This window comes from Chaetura pelagica, unplaced genomic scaffold (assembly GCF_000747805.2).
Source record: "Chaetura pelagica isolate M959 unplaced genomic scaffold, ChaPel_1.0 scaffold314, whole genome shotgun sequence".
Taxonomy (NCBI): Eukaryota; Metazoa; Chordata; class Aves; order Apodiformes; family Apodidae; genus Chaetura; species Chaetura pelagica.
Genome location: NW_009953218.1, coordinates 3,805,462 through 3,822,616, shown reverse-complemented (window position 1 = coordinate 3,822,616; position 17,155 = coordinate 3,805,462). Strand labels below are relative to the sequence as shown.

The window sequence follows — 17,155 nt, the reverse complement described above, 5'->3', positions numbered from 1 at the left end:
AGCGGGGGGCCCTGAGGCCGCGGGGGGCCTTGCTTGGTCTCTCGGGGAGGAAGACCGAAGGATTGAGGCGGGGGAGAAGAGCTCCGGTCCCAAGAGCTCCGCTTCCATTATCCAGGCTGAAAGGAGGAAACGGCCCTGGCGTCACCTTCAAGTTGTCAGAAATTATATTTGTACCCGGGGTGGAGTGCCCTGAGGCCCGTCCGCGTCTGTGATAAGCCTTAGGCTCAAATTTTGTTTTTACTGTGGACGTATCGTGTCTTAAGAAACAACCCCCAGAAGAACAAACGGGCCCTTTTAATACCTGTTCCTCAGTAAACGTTTAAAAAGATACCTTTTTTTGGTCAGTCAAAAAATATTTCTTACTATGCCATACAGATTGACAACAGAATAATTCGTGGTTGAAAAGAATTAACACTTATTTCTAGTGTATGTATTGTATTTTGTAATTGAGCTTTTGTAGTTGTAGTTACCAGGCGAGGAAGCAGGACTTCTTTTTCTTTATCCCGTTAAAAAAAAACAACCAAAAAAAAACCAACCAAAAAACCTGCCACTTTTTCCACCTCTCAACCTCTTCATCTTTTCCTGTGTGAAACTGTCACCCAAAGACAAAGGCTGAAGCATTAACTTGCTGAAAATTGAGTATGAATACACAAAAGTAGAACTTGCCCGCCTCATTTCAGCTGTCATCACTCACTGTTCCAGTTCTATAAAAGACTATATTTAACAGTGTTGATACTGCAGCATGTGTCAGAAGCATACATTCTGATGCATTATTCAAATACTGCTGACTATATGTTCAGTTTTGGCATACGAACAGGCTGCTCTTAAACTGAGCAAATACAAACTACAAGAAAAAGGGAGTCAGTTCACGTGATGGTGTTGAAAATGATCAGAGGTAGTAACAAGGTAATCAGGATTGTCAACTTCCAAGAATTAGGGGGTTTTTTTATCATTCTGTTGGGTACTTCCCGAATACTAAAAAAATGTCGCAAACAGTTAACATTACTCAAAGTGAAAGTAACTTTATGAGAAGTTTGCATGGTGACTAAAAGAGTAAGTACACTGTGCTGTAATTTTTTTAGTACATTAAATATTTTAACATGCAAAATTGTTCTAAGTGGAGAAACTTTTTTGTGTGTTCTATAAATAAATATATATTATGTATTATATATTATGACACAACCAAATGTTTTAAGTCTGAGTAAGCTATGGCCAAGTCCTATTAACTCTGACTATGACCTATTAAATCTGGCTACATAAGTGTCCATGTATGTGCATTCATAGGATTAACACTTAGAGCTACATATTTAATTAAGGGGGTATGTTTAGTCCAAATGCTTTTTTCAAAGGTATTTTGTTAATAGCCTTTTAATCTGTTGGGGCATCAGTAAGGAAACAGAACAGTTAAAGTGCTTGAAGTCGTAATACAGAATTGTACTTTTCATTCAATAGTAAATATTACTGAAGGCCATATCAGTGTCTTCTGTTTGAGCTTTAAAGCACTAAAATACAATCCTTTTAAGATTACTGGCTTATACTGGAAGTCCTGTCCACACTCCTCAGAATTCAGACTGTAGAGAACGATAAGCTGTATAAGGCAAGTATAAAGCAGGGATTTTCTCTAAGAAAAAAGGAACTACAGAATAGGGCAAAGAGAGGTAAGTCTTGTCATATCTTTAAAGAGAACGATTAGTTTCTTCGTTAGTTATTTGTGCACACTGCAGAGACAGAGATGAAACTAAGTTGAAATGCAACATTTTCAGAGTTAGATATTGGAAAATAATTGATAGAATTGAGAAACATTTGAACAGGTAGTTTAGTAAGTTGTAGAATTTGTTTCATTGGATGTTTTTAAGAGAAGGGGATACTTGGGGATAGTATAGGTTAAAATATATTGTGGACAGACAGGGCTATTGCCTTTTGACTGTTATGTCATCATGGACAAAGTTTTGAGGCCAGTTTTTCACAGTGATCTTTTTTGCATTCTTTTATGGGCAGTTAATAATAAGCAGTTATTAAACTGGGAGAGATTGAGGATTCTTCCATCTATCCATTTGTCTTATTTTTCTAAATATACGTTAAATTTAAGCTTTTCCAGTCAAAAACCTTCATTTATTAATTATTTTAAATAATGTTGAATATGTCTGTTAGTGAATTCAGCATAAAAACCACACTGGCATTCCATGGAACTCAAATTTTGTGTGTCTGTCTTGCAATATTTTCCAAAGGACCTTCAGGTTCTGTGGTTGAAGGGACCAGAATTCTGTTTTGTAAGAGAAAAATGCTGTATTTCATTGTATATCTCACAGTTTTAGGATCTGATATGATTACTTCTCAGTGTTTTGAAATTTTTCTGCTCCTTGGCAAGTGAAGTGAATTTTTGTCGTTTGTGGAGATTTTAGGCTTCAATTTAGAAAGACAAAAATTTATTGGTTGTTACCGCTGAAGTAAAATTTGAGCTCCATCAGTGTCTTCCTGTATCTACTCTGAGAAATTGAAGAGCTATTGCTGTTCATCAGTCTTTTAGCCACTGTATAATTTTCATGGCCTACTGGTCTTCATGGTGTTATTTAATGACTTCGTAGCTGTAGCGGTATTCTTGAGAACCTTGCCAAGGTTTTCAGTTTTTACAGTGTCAATGAAGTACATGTTTCAGCACTGAGAGTTATTGATCTTGGAATAATTTTCTTAAAGAGGTGATGAAGGCACTGTAAATTCTTGTGTGTGACAACTTCTTGTATGAATATCTCAGTAATTTCCTCACTATACTGAGGTATAATTTCATGTCTTTACCCTTAAGACCACTTTCAGCACTGCTTTCCCTGTAGTTTCTGTTCTTCTGTGCCTCTCTTAGAGATGTCTCAGTTACTTAAATACAAGGTTAGAAATGGTTTAATACTCTTTACTTTGCTACCTCTTACACGTGTTGGCCCTTGGTAGTCTCGAATGTGAGACCACATTTCGTATCTTTAAGTGTGTTTCTCACTTTTTCAGTTGTAGTGTTCAATAGGGACTAGTACAGGCTAACAGCACAGCCTTAGCAGTCAGTTTCACTGTGTTTTCTTTCTCTTTCCCACAATTTCTCCCCTGTACTTCTTTAATTTATTGCTTGCCATAGCAGTTTGTGAGTAGGTAAGAAAATGTATGTTATTTGTATTTTTAAAAGCAGTAACTTGTAGAAGAAGGGCTGTTACAGCAGACAGATACCTGTCCTGCGGAGTTTATTTGGTGGCTAAGGGAACAAATGCAATCTTTAGATGTTTCAATAAGGAATAATGAGTAGAATCATAGATTGTCTTGGGTTGGAAGGGACCTCTAAAGGCCAAGTCCAGCCCCCGTATAATAAGCAGGGACATCTCACACTAGAACAGATTGCTCAGAGTCCCATCAAGCCTGACCTTAAATGTCTCCAGGGATGGGGCCTCCACCACCTCTCTAAGGCAGCCTGTTCCAGTGATCAGTCACCCTCATATTAAAGAACTTTTTCCTAATGTCCGACCTAAATCTACCCTTTTCTATCTTAAAACCGTTAATCCTTGTGAACAGGTCTTCCCCAGCCTTCTTATAGGCTCCTTTCAGGTATTGGAAAGTAGCTATAAGGTTCACCTGGAGTCTTCTTTTCTTCAGGCTGAACAACTCCAACTCCCTCAGCCTGTCTTCAATAAGAGAGGTACTCCATCCCTATGATAATTTTCTTGTCCCTTCTCTGGACACACTCCAACAGGTCCACATCCTTCTTGTGTTGGGGGCTCCAGAGCTGGACACAGTACTCCACGTGAGGTCTCATCAGGGCAGAGTAGAGGGGCAGAATCACCTCTCTTGATCTGCTGGCCACACTTCTTTTGATGCAGCCCAGGATGCAGTTGCCTTCTGAACCTCATGAGGTTCACCTGGGCCCACTTCTCCAGCTTGTCTAGGAGTAGCAGTACAAAGATGTACTATATACGATAACATATTAGTGAAACCATTCATACTGTCCAGTTCTGGTGTCCAGCTGTCACAGAAGGTGGTCATTTGGAATGAGCTCAAAAATCTCAAAATTTAATACGAAGGGTGGAAGCCTTGCCTTTCAGAGAAAAGCTGTAAGAGCTTTTGTCTGTTTTGATAGAATGTTGAGTTCTGTGCTGAAATGCTTACATAAGAAGAGGATGTCTTCTAGGATAAGGATTTTTATACAAGCAGATAAAGATTGAAGACACTATCTGTAGACTGAAGCTAGTCACAATTAGACCAGAAGGAAGATGTTGATTTCCAGCTCTGGTAGCCAAGTGCATTTCAGGGCCAGTCATCACTTTACAAGATGGTGAGATAGATTCCTTATTCTTGATTTTTAAGGCAGATTGTGAAAACTTTAGTGGTAGTGTATGTTCTTTCAGATGTGTCTCTGATACACATGACTTCTGAGTTTTGATGAGTCCAAAGAAAATACTGTTGTTAACCACAGAGTTACATTTCTTAGAAGGTGAAGAAAACATCCTCGTTTTTTTTGCACTGTGAGAATTTTATTGGATGTTTAATTTTAAAACTCAGGTCACTGAAGAGAATAAGTAAAAAATGAAGTGGGGTAAAAATCCTTTCCAGTCCATGAACAGTAGATATGAAGAGTTCAACCTTAAACAATTTCACCACCAAAAATGTATAAGCATTTTAATTCTGACTGCAATATAAACTCTTGATGAACGGCATATATAGCCCTACTTGAAAACCCTGCAGTGCCCGTCATTGTTAACCTTGATGCTGTAGTGCTTAGCTTTAGAAACATTTTGCACTGTGGTCTTCTCAATGTTTTCCACATTTGATCGTCTGTCATTGGGCTAAATATGAACAGAATCTTGATTGAATCTCGATGGAAGATTTTACTTTATTTCACTGAGACCATGATGAGGTGTTATAGGCCTACACCTCAGTAACATCTGGAATAATATCCTGAACTACTTTGATGGTTTCATGTAGTGAGAAACAAAAGGCATCACATCAGTGCTCCAAGGATAAAATTTAGAATTGACTACTTCTTCTTTCAAATGACTTTTAAGTTGTTAATTTTTTAATTTAAGATCCCATGGTGGAAGTTTTATTAGATTTGCTTTGTGGAATTATTTACCTATTGAATAAAATTATTGTGTGGTTTGTATGTGATAGAGTAGAACAAATAAAATAATCTTGAACTTTCAGGAACTTTTTCATTCTGAAAGAAAATCCAATTTTTAAGGCTACTAATAATCATGAGTGTACTTAGTCAAGTAATTTTGTATAGCATAATCAGAGTAGAAATACAGCTATAAACCTGTTATTACCTTTCTATTTTTTCTTGTTGCAGTTGTGGAAAGACAAAAATTGGATGCTTTGCCTTTAAACAGGAGTCCTAATTTGCTTTCAGCAATACAGCTGTTCCACTTTGTCCTCAGTATTGCTCAATCTGTACTCGTGCACAGTGAGAATGGTATAAAAAAATTCCTTGCCTATCTCTCTGGACAATTTGCACAGTTTTGCTGTTAAAAGTGAAATAGCTTGTTTTCAGAAGATAGACTGTAGCAGCAGTATGCAGTGATGGAATTAGTGTCTCTATGTGGTGTCTTTATAGCATATTAAAGTTAACTGGTTTGATTTTGAAGACCTGATCTATGAGTCAATACAAATACATCTATGGTATAAGTTGTTTAATTCTGTCCATGTTTAACTGAAGAATGCATTCAGAATGTGTTTGACAGCAATGGGAAATACCAGGGTCGTAGTCATACTGTTAAAATATTTTTCTGTGAGCTTGGATATTAAGAAAGAATTAATGTTATTGTACTGCTGTGATGTCGATACTGTCTTAATAAGGTTCATTACATCAAAATATGCAGTAAACCACAGGTGAGATGAAGTTACATGAAAAAGTTACAAATGTTGAGTAAATTTTAGAAATCAATTAACAACTTTCCTGCTAGTATTGTTATTTTCTTTTGAGTGAACAATGTCTGTGCATCATCATGCAGCTGGGAAATTTTAAAATTTGCATAAATTTGTTATTGATTTTTATCACATGTTGAGTTTTTGTTTAAGAAATGAAGAAACATTTACAAGTGTTGGAATAGCTTCATACGTTTGTTCTTTTAAGTTAATGTACAAAGACTATAAGTAAACCTATTTTGGGCTGCCCTAAGTCTCTACACTTGATAATTCATAAACATACACTCTTTTGTTGATAATTTTAATTGACTGAGCCAATATGAACATACATTTGGATTTAAGGCATGCCTATCAACTGATAATTGTGTTTTAATATTTTGATACTTTTACTCCTATACAAAATATTCAAATATTTGTTGCTGGTATGCCTGTATTGGGAAATATAATAAATACTCTGTAAATTATATTGAAGAAATTCTAAGTCCAGTAATTGATGAGAACACAACCAGGAACCGGACTAATGGCCCTTAATCGCAGAGGTGAGCAGTCCTTTAGAAATGCCAGAAATAATGGCCATTTCATCCCACCTCAGTGATGCCCAAAGAATAACATCTTCAGTGAACTGTTCTCTCAATGTTGTCTGTAGGGGATATGTGAGGTTGGAATAACTCATCTAAACTCATGCTAGATTTAGTCTGTTTAGTGTCTTCAACTAAAGGTAGTTTAAAATAGTTATTCACATAGAATCATAGAATCTTAGGGGCTGGAAGGGACCTCGAGAGATCATCTAGTCCAACCCCCCTGCCAGAGCAGGGTCACCTAGAGTACATCACACAGGAACTCGTCCAGGTGAGTTTTGAATGTCTCCAGTGAGGGAGACTCCACAACCTCCCTGGGCAGCCTGTTCCAGTGCTCTGTCAGCTGTTATGATGTACAGCTTGGTGCTATGACTGCTTCCCTGGGGAGTCTGTACAGCCAAGATGGTTGAACTGTTTTTGTCAAGCAGTTTGAGGTGACTGAATTGTTTGAAATGCCTATGAATGTCAAGCATTTGCTCATTTAAACAGGTAAAACAGTTCGCTTTGTTGTGAAGTTGTCTTAGATTTTATGGTTTGTCCCTAAGATACTGTATCTAGAAATGTAAGACAGTTCCTTCCTGCAGCGTCTACCACAAATCCTTCAGGTGTGTTTTGCCCCTGAATATGGGTTGTTTTTTTAAACTTTGCTAAGGGTGTCCTGGGGTAGCTTTCTCAGTTGGGTCCACAGTTCAGAAAACTACTGTAACATTAGACTGGTTTGTAACTCTTTTCTTTATTAGTTAATAGTAACAAAAATAAAAGCAAAATGTTTTACCTATTTTAATATACAGACATTTTATGTCTCTGTTTTACTAATCTGTGGTATACTATTTTTGTATCTGGGACAACGTATTCAGTGAAGTATATCTGGTCTCAAGTGTCTGCTACAAGTTTTTAATAATTTTCTCCTAAAAATTGATACAAAAATGATCAGATCTTATTTAAGAACTGAGGTTTTAGCACATGTAGTTCTGTTTACTTGAGATATGTTTTCCTCTTAAATTACTGAATGCCCCTCGTAAATAATGCTTAGTTATTAGGTAGTTGATTGTATAATGGATATCATAACTTTGATTGAAAGATCAGTTGTTCCTTTCTCACGGTTTACCTTCTCTGTTTTGTGTAGATGGGTAGCCTTGTTGATCTTGGTGAGAGTGCTATATTGGATGTGTTTGTAGAATCAAAAGCTATAGCCTCTAAATTTCTGATTTTTACTTTTTTTTGCGTTAATGTTAAGAAGTCTGGATTTTAGGTATGGACTTCAGGTGCTTTAGCAGACTGATCCCCTAAGCTTAGTGTGGTGTAATTGTATTAATTATGTTTTCAGTATTATCTTTAACATGGCATATCCTTCTTGCATAAAAATGAGGGACATGTATAACGTTTGAATGCATATTTCCATTTTCTCTGATCTTATTGGAAAAGTAGAATGTAATCTGTCAATTAAGAGCAAGTTGTAAAGGGGGAAGATTACACCTCCTGTGACTGTATTCCTAAGAACTCAGAATAACTTCTCTCACCTGTATCAGATTCCTATTGAAGTAAAAGTAGCAGAATGCACAATAAATGCCTAATTTGTATAAAATGCATATATACATATGCATATATGTGCATAAACATACACATAACTAGTAATTCACTGTAAGAATTCCCAGCTAGAGAGTCTCTTAGCATTTTTGAAAGTCTATTTGTAGAATTTTTTTTCTTGGCTATATAAATTCACTGTGTCCTCATTTTTGTGTAATGCACGTTACCTCCACATTGTGGTAAACTGGTCTACTGACTTTGCTCTTAAGAGTATCTATCTGAGAATAAAAGACTTCCATATTTCTTTAAATGAAGAAGTCTAAACAGTGTTGGTAGATTCTGAGTCAATTGAAGCAGTTATCTCTAAATAGAAAATAAATTCATTGCTGGTTTTAAGTATCCTGCTTACCTTTGTCTATAAGGAATGGATAAGAGCTGAATATTGGGGTAGGAAGTAAGGCTTGTTTCAGGTTTGATTATTAAGAGTATGATGTGTCTAAGAAATCCTGAAAATTGGCAATGGCCCATTTGCTTCTTATCCTAATAAGCTGACCTTCCTGGTTCAGTGTATTTAGATGTTAGTACACACAGATAGATACATACTTCTTTACATTACGAGCAGTCTTAAACAAAGTGTTCATAAAAATATAATTGAAAAATTCTGCTAACCAACATACCAAATATTTTAAAGCATACTGGTCAATTGTTACGACATTGCTTCCAGTCTTCTATCTGTTGCATGATGGCAGACATGGTGTTTGCAAGTTCCAAAGTTTGTCTTTGCTTTCATCTGATATTTTAAAAAATATAGCAATGCATTTTTTGTTTTTGTTTGCTTGGTTAGTTGGCTTTTAACAGAATGTTTGTTTTAAATTATAATACCAAATTTTAAATTACATATGGATAGGCGCATCAAGTATGTGTTTTCACAGCCTAGTATTTTTTTTATATTTTATGTTGTTTCTTATTTAATTTCACAACATTTTGAGATTTATGTTTTCATAGAGTTTGCTGCAGTGAACATTAAATCTGCTACTGTGTTAGTAACACCTGGAAAGTTAAGTTCAGAAAAGGCTTTTACATAGGACGGTAAAGTTGTACTTGGATTTCTTGTTGCAAAATGAGGTTTTCTGCATACAAAGATCTGAGTAAGTTTGGGAAGTTTATTGCTTTGTTTAGGTAGTGCTTATAACTTAGCTGAACAGTATAGGTAATTGAAAGTTGCCAAGAAATCAGTGTATTTTAACTGAATGAGTTTTGATTTTTGAAATGTGAAGTGTGTGTAGGACTGTAACTTAGATTTTAAATAGGTAAGTTTTATCTTTCAGCATTAATAAAGTTGTTTGTTTTTTTTTTAAGTTGTTGGGTTTTTTTAATAGCCTGCATTTTTTGTCTTTTTATTGTGTTTTAGTCCAAATTTCACGGTCCTTAATGCAGTTTAGCCTTGTTCTGTTCTTCTGTGCTCTAAATGAAACAAAACATGGCAGGGGAATTCTGCCACGAAAATGAAATAAACAGTGCTGAGAGCCTGGCTACTTTAAGAATGCTTTATATTTTAAAATTGTCGTTATGTTAAGTATCTCATCTTTCTGGAATAGGACTTCAACCATGCTGTTTCGTTAATATTGTGGGATTCATTGTGCCCAAACCAGCCTGTTAAGTCACTGTTTCTGAGTTTGGTAAGAGTGGAAAAGTGCATTCTTGAAGCAGAATACTTTACATGTACATTGTTTAAGACTAAAAGCTTCTTTTATATAGATTTGGTTCAAAAAGCAGTTTGAGGCGGTTTTGTGACTGTTTTATTAAGTGTTTCAAATTTGAGAAAGAAATTGTGCGTTGCAAGTTCAAGGACAAAGTTGAGTACAGAACAATTTCAGAAGAGGTAGCAACTCATAGTAGTGATTACTCTTGAGCAGCAGTAACAGTTGTGGTAGTAAAATAGGTATGAGACACGTGTTGTATTGTCAGGTTGTCAAGGTTCATGCTCCAGAGTACAGCTGGTATTGATGCAGTAAGGAACAAACCAAACTTCTAGCACTGGCTAGTGCTATATCTACAGCAGTGGAGGCACAGCTCTGTCTTTGCTTTCTGTGTTGCTTGCTTAGGGTAATTACAACCTAAGGTTAGGAGTAATTTGTTCTCAAATTCATTATTACTGTTCATTTAATCATATTTTGAATCAAGACTGTTTACAATGCGAATTAGGATGCTCTTGCCATAGGTGTTGTAAAGCTTCCTTTCAGACCTTAGTGTTTAAAGGAATGTAAGGAAAGTAAGCATCCAGAAGTCTGTGGTGATCTTGTGTTTCTTCCTCTTGCTTTCCAAAGGATTTTTACCTGTAGATTGACACACTTAAGAGTACATACTTTATAAACTGCAAAACTGGGGCTTATTGAGACTGTGTTGACTACTTCCACTTACTGAGTACTACATAGAAGTAATTCCTTCTATACCAGCAGTTTGGTAGCAGTAGTTCTGGAGGATTACTCCAGGCTTGATCTGTGTGTGCAAGAGAGGAAAACTGGACTTGAGAAGAAGAAATAAGTAAGACTTACGTATCTTAGGTTTGTTAATTCTTATTGTAGTTACATCATTTAGAGGCACAAATTTGAGGCCCCACTAATGTATTTAATGTATTTTTTTAATCTGTTCAGCAAAATGTGTATTCAAGGAATGTTTTGTACTTATTTGGTTACAAGAATTGTGGGTGTTAGTGTTTTTGTTCTGTGTTTTTCTGTAGTGTTCATGAGTAACTCCTACAGAATACAGAATAAAGCTGTATGTATTAGCAGATTAGTATTTGAATTACCAGGAAATTCTGAGATGTCTTAAAGATTCAGTAGCATATTATTTGTATACAAATAAGAGTTCAGCAGTCAAATCCTGGAAAATGAGGATTACCTATGATCTTTCCTTTGACCTAGTGTTTCATCCTGAACATGATATTCTCACATGTACTATAGTCGTAGCAAAAGGGTTGTTACAGACCAGACAGAAGGAGATGGATACCTTTAGAAAAGATAAATAGTTAAGGTGGTGTCTTTAAATAAATAAATTATCTGAGTCTCACTGAATAATTTTGGTATCTTAATCTTTAAGAAATTCTGGACAAAAATACATAAAATGTTGGATTACTGGATTTAGTAAAAACCAGACTGGCAACAATTTAATCTGGGTAGAAACACTGTGGAGCTGAGTTTAGAGATATCCCTTTCTATGGAAGTGTGAAGTTGATAATTGTATGTAGGAGGAACATCTAGTACTGCCTCAAAAGCAGAACATTTACTGTATGTGTTGATACTCACTCAAAGGAAGAAAACACTTAGTCTCTGGTTCTTGACAGGATGTCAGAGTTTTAAAGTTTTTCAACTTGCATGTGAATGTTATAAATAAAACTCCAGCAGGAAAAAAATATTTTACTAAAAGTTATCCCTTGTGTCATAAAGGACTGTTTCTTTCTAAAGATTTAGCTTTAATCTCCTGAGTTTACGACTGGAGAACAGGAATTAAATTAGTGACATTTTATGCTAAAAAGGGAAGTTCTTTTAACTTGGCGTTTTTCAACTTCTGACATGTTGTATTGGCAGTCTTGGAAAACTGTACTTGCCCACTGTGGCTAGTGGCATCTTTAATTGCCCACAATTAAAGTCCTTATTGGTAACAGATACTGATAATGGTTAGCAGACTAGACAAAAACATTCTCCATTTTGCAAGGTTGATGGATACAAATGTGTTAGTATTTATTAATTGGTACTGTAGGAAGTAGTAGCATGCCAATAATTAACTTATGTGTCTTCTTTCATTTAAGGTATCTAGTGGATAGTCGCTGGTTCAAACAGTGGAAGAAATATGTTGGTTTTGACAGCTGGGACAAATACCAGATGGGAGATCAGATTGTGTATCCTGGTCCTATTGATAATTCTGGACTTCTCAAAGGTAACTGCTTCTGATTGTGTAATAAGCCAATACTAACATTTAGTGCAAATTTGTCACAGATTGTTCATCTTTTGTAGTTGATAGTGTAAATGAATCACAGCATTTATGAAGATGAAACTTTGTGTTTGTTTGTTTTCAGACAATGATAAGGGAACTGGAATATATTTCCCTAGCAAATTACAGTTTTTAAAATTATTGGAACTTCTTTGCAATTGTAACAGAATATTTAGTAATGTACAAATTACTGGTTCATAGTATTTTGGGATACCTTGTGAGTCAAGTTGACAAATAGCTAGCCTGAATTCACAATGATTTTTGTAGCTTATAACTAAACTGGTTGATTTAAAATGACAAGGCCTCAAGCCCTTACTTTGATTCTGGAACAACTGAAGAAGAGGTAGTATGCAGTTCAGCAATAAAGTGGCTTGAAATGATAAAGGATAATTTCCTAATTTTGTTATGGGCCTCTAAGTGTGATTAAACTCTGTTATTGTTATGATTTCTTAGGTGTGATTGACTTCTGCTGAACTGTTGTCAGATTAGTGGACACAAATCTCAGAATACTTTCCCTGATACTTTAATCTGTAGGTGGAATTCTGCATTTAATTTCCAGCATGGAAATACCATTAGAGCCATTAATGTTTAATTTGTAAAATCTAGTGGTTACAAATTTTATCCTGGTATCCTTCTTTGCAGTTACAGGTAATATTAATAATAGTGCATGATTTCTTTGCACATAGTACTACAAATTTTTACAACTTTATGGGTTTTATGATGAAGTCTGACTTTCTTAATTTGAACCTTCTCAACTGTAATAAATATCATTATTTTACAAGGTAAATGTTAAAGATAATTGCCACTTTCATAGGCCTTGTCATACCATGTTGAACTAGTTGTCATTGTGAGCGTGCATGTCTAAAAGTGACTACTACCAGTGCCTTTGAAGAAAGTGCTGTACTGTCATATACATCTATCTGTATATTGTCTTCCATTCACAAATTTAAAGGTCTTTTTGCTCCAGGTGAGCGACATGTTCTGAAATGTGAGTATCTACATCTTTGGTACATTTTTGTAATAAATCTTACAGTAAGGTGGGGATGTTCAGGTGGTATTTTTCTTGTCAACTGAAATCAGATGTAGCAAGATCCCTTTTATCCTCAGTGAGGCAGCATGAGCTTATTCTCTCTTCTGTGTCTACCCATTTTTATTTGTTTTTAAAGGTGATTTACAGGTGAGTTAAAGCGCTGTGTTAGTTGTTTTGTGTTATTTATAACTTAATATACACACATCTTCAGATTATGTTTAAAGTTGCTGAGAACAGGAAACCTGTTAGGGTTAGTTGCCCAGATCTTACACTCATGTTAGTGCCTTTGATAAAAATTCCTTGACACTGCCCATATCCCTTTCAAAATAAATACAGTATTGGGGTATATGAACTTAACTTTTGCTCATTTATTGTTCTAAAACTATGGCTTTGCATTGGTAGTGATATCATTTATCCAGTTACTGTCTGACATCTGCTGTTCCTTTGTTAAGGCAGGTTTAAAATTAAGGGGCACCTACTGCTAAGCAGCAATCTGCTGTACAAGGTTTCCTGTGTAGCATAAATTGACCCTGAAAATGCTTGGTTTTAATTGGCTCTTTGGCATGTAGCCAGCACTAGTTACTCTCATACTGCTCTCCTTAAGTGTTAAGTCTGAAAATTTGCATCTGATTTAACAAATGTAAAATAATCTAAACCAGGCATGCTTTCTCTCATATTCTGAAATGTAATTATTAAATTCAAGAAAGACTGATTCCAGGTGACTGAAGCACTTTGTTGCACTTCCGTTACTTAAACGCTGCTCCCTTATTTCCATAAGATTTGAACAAAGTGACAGTGGTGAAGAGTAGCAGGCAGAGATTTTGGTCAATTTCAGTATGCAAAAATGTTGTATGTAACAGAATGCACATGTGCTATCTTCAGAAGAGATGTACAGTCAACTTCAGAATAGCAAAGCAAACACAGGAAGTAGTTACTTCAAATAGCTGATTGTTGAGAATAGAAAACAGTGTTGCTTATGAGGGACTGAGTTGTCAGAGTCAGGGAGCTTCTTTGATGGAATACAGTTCTGAAAAAATTAAGCTGGAAAAAATGTTGAGGGGTCTAGAAAGACAGAATGGAATCCAAATTATGTCTTCTCACGATGAACTCCTGTAGCAATATCAGATTAGTGCAGAAATACAGTATGAATTTTTTAAGAGATACGTAAACCTGAAGATGTTTTTATGGATTTGTCCCCACATCTTGCTCCCAATTATAATGGAACCACCACGTGCATAGTGTTGAGTGAGCCAAGTAAGAACTGATGGTGCACGTCATGAACTGCTTCATCAAATGTTTCATGGGTATAGTTCTTTAGGTAGATTTTTTTTTTCCTAATCAGTCACGACAATTTTGAACCAATATTTGTGTCTTGAAAATTGTTATAGGTAGGATGAAACTGAGTGATGGGAAAAAAAGGAAGGTACCTTTTAAAGAGATGTATTGATGCAAATTTCATTTTTAGGTCGCATTAATTATATTTATCTCCATGAAGAACTGAATGTTTATTTCACTGTATATTTCAATAAATATTCATCAAGATGATAGTGTAAAATTCCATTGGTCCCACAGTGGAATCAAAGTCTGAGGTTTTCTTCCACTTTTCTTTGTTGCTTTCTGTGTTGCCCTTGTGGTTTTTTTCTTGCTAAAATTGCAACAAATACTTTAGCTACTTCTGAACTTCATTATCCCCTTTTCTAAAATAACTTCATAATTCAATATTTACCTGGCTGTATCTTGGTATTTTTGTTGTTGTTAGGGGTTTTTTTGTTCAGCTTTTCCCACACTGCCAATTTTTATTGGAGAAAATGCATGCAAGTATTATTGTCCTTTCTTGATTGCATGAGGTCATCTCTAAAAGGCATAGATTGCATATTATGGAAAGAGTATCTTGTTGTGATCTTTGAACAGCTAATGGTGGTAACAAATATTACACTTAAAATACATCAACTGGGAACAATATGCTTCTCCCACATTTTGTCACACAACAAGGTTCTTAGCTGAAGAAAGAAAGGGAGTCAGCACCAGTGATAAGGTAATAGGAGCAGAACAAAGCTTGCATCCTTCTTTGCCCATATTTTCACCATTTGAGTGATAAAGGCAAAACCTCCTGTTTTCTCTTAAAATCGCAAACCCTTAAAACTGACCGGAAGTGTAGCAAGTACAACTAGAGATTTCTAGAGTCTTGGTAAGCTGAATTTTGTTTAGTGTTCCCACCAGGAAATGAACACATCTCTTAAACATCTCTTGTAAGTCCTGGGTAGTGTTGCACTCTAACTTAAAAGGTCGTGTTGAAAAACATTTTGTTAAATTCTTACTAAAAATATTCGAATAGTTATTATTAAAGGACCTTTAATTTTCAAGTGTCCCTTTTTTAATGGTCAGGAATAAAAAAAACCTTAATTGAAGTGATATTATGCACTGTTTGCTAAATCTGTACAAAAGAGAAACAAGGAGAAATATGATCATATGAGAGGACCTTAGTGCTTTTTATATGCACTTAGCATGCACTTAGTTTGGTCCTTGCAGAAAAATGTAGGTAAGAGTACAGATTTTGCTTAGAAGTATTACTTAAAAAAATAAAGCCAAGAGGAAGACCAATAGTTTAAGTGATTTGAGATTATTTAAGGTTACTTTTATGCTCAGTTGTAATTGTGCAGTGTGCAGTTCTTCAGTTAGTCACATAGGACAGTGAAAGGAAACAGGCTGTATATCTATTACAGTCTATTATTCTTTATACATAGTCTTTCTATTTTCATACTTCATTAAGTTTGTCATCCTGATTCAGTCTTTGGAGCTGAACGTGTGGGTCTCCCTGTTTGATGTTCTGCTATATAGAGGGATGTTTTCTGGCCTGTAGTTGGGTACTTTAAAAGAAAAAGGCAGTTGCCCTAATTGTCCAAGCCTCACAGTGGCTCAGATCTGAAATCACTTCTTCCACATCAAGGATAGCAGCTATGTTGCTACTGTAAAAAAGCAAAAAGCATGGTACTTACATAAAAAGGTTGTCAACTTGTACTTCTTTCAAGTGCTGCTTCTCACTGTCCCTCCAAAGAATTTTGCAGGGTCTGTGTTTCCAGACCATATAGGATTCTTTCAGGAGGAGGGTTGTACCGTGTTATTTTCGCAGTCTGACATGGAGTGAATTACTTTGAACTTTGTCTTGGATCTACTGTAACTGCCCATTCCTCCATTTCCAGTGAAGCATGCAACTGTAGCATGAAGTGGAAGTGTCCATGGTGATCTGGGAATATGTCTGAAGTGGCTGGAGAAATGGATTGATTTCTCTGAAGGCTATGATGGTGTGTGATAACGAATTAGGTACTTACAGATGCATGAGGAGTTGTCTCTTGAGTTCCTGAGTGTAGGAATACTACCTGTAATAGGTGTGCTATGCATGAACTGGAAAGCTTGCCTGAATAGTTTCAGAAGAGTTTTGCTTTGAACACCACGATACTGATAGTGTAACTGTGACTCAGAAAATATTTTGTTTGCTGTTTATATGAAAAATGTTCCATTAAAACCTCAAACAACAGAATAACAGTATTCAAGTAAAAATAACTTTTGTCTTACAGATGGTGATTCTCAGGCTCTCAAGGAACATCTCATTGATGAGCTGGACTACATCCTTTTGCCAACTGAAGGCTGGAATAGGCTAGTTAGCTGGTACACACTGATGGAAGGTCAAGAACCAATTGCACGCAAGGTACTCTTAAATTACCCACTGGCATGAGTATGATTCAGATACAGTCCTGCAAATATGCAGGAGTCGCACAGGAATTTTTTAGAAGGTTGTAAGTCCTGGTCTGTGATAATCATATAGACAACTACTGCTTTGGTGGCTTATAGATAATCTAGTTTTTATTCAGTTTTTAGTGACTTACGTTTTTAATACGTAGAAACAAAGATGCAATGGATCTAATACTTATTTTCTTCTGGAAGTAAACCCTCTAGTATTTCAAGAGGAACTTGCTTTAGAAGCTGGTAACTCTATTAATGCAAATTATGCTGTACATACATATAAAACCCTAAAACTGTATTGACTATATTAGTGAAAAGCTTAGCTCTAATACTGTTAACACTGGCAGAGTAATTGGTAGTTCCTATTCTGATAAGCACGGTCTACTATGTTCAGCAG

General features: G+C 35.7%; 1 protein-coding gene across 1 annotated transcript in view; it reads left to right on the top strand.

Moving 5' to 3' along the window:
• Positions 1-8,896: 8,896 nt before the first annotated feature.
• USP15 (ubiquitin specific peptidase 15) overlaps positions 8,897-17,155 on the top strand; it is a 53,591-nt gene continuing 45,332 nt past the window's right edge. Inside the window, exons 1-3 of the mRNA XM_009997778.1 lie at positions 8,897-8,913; positions 11,806-11,933; positions 16,593-16,723. Coding sequence (XP_009996080.1) covers positions 8,897-8,913; positions 11,806-11,933; positions 16,593-16,723 — 276 coding nt within the window. The remainder of the gene's footprint in view (positions 8,914-11,805; positions 11,934-16,592; positions 16,724-17,155) is intronic.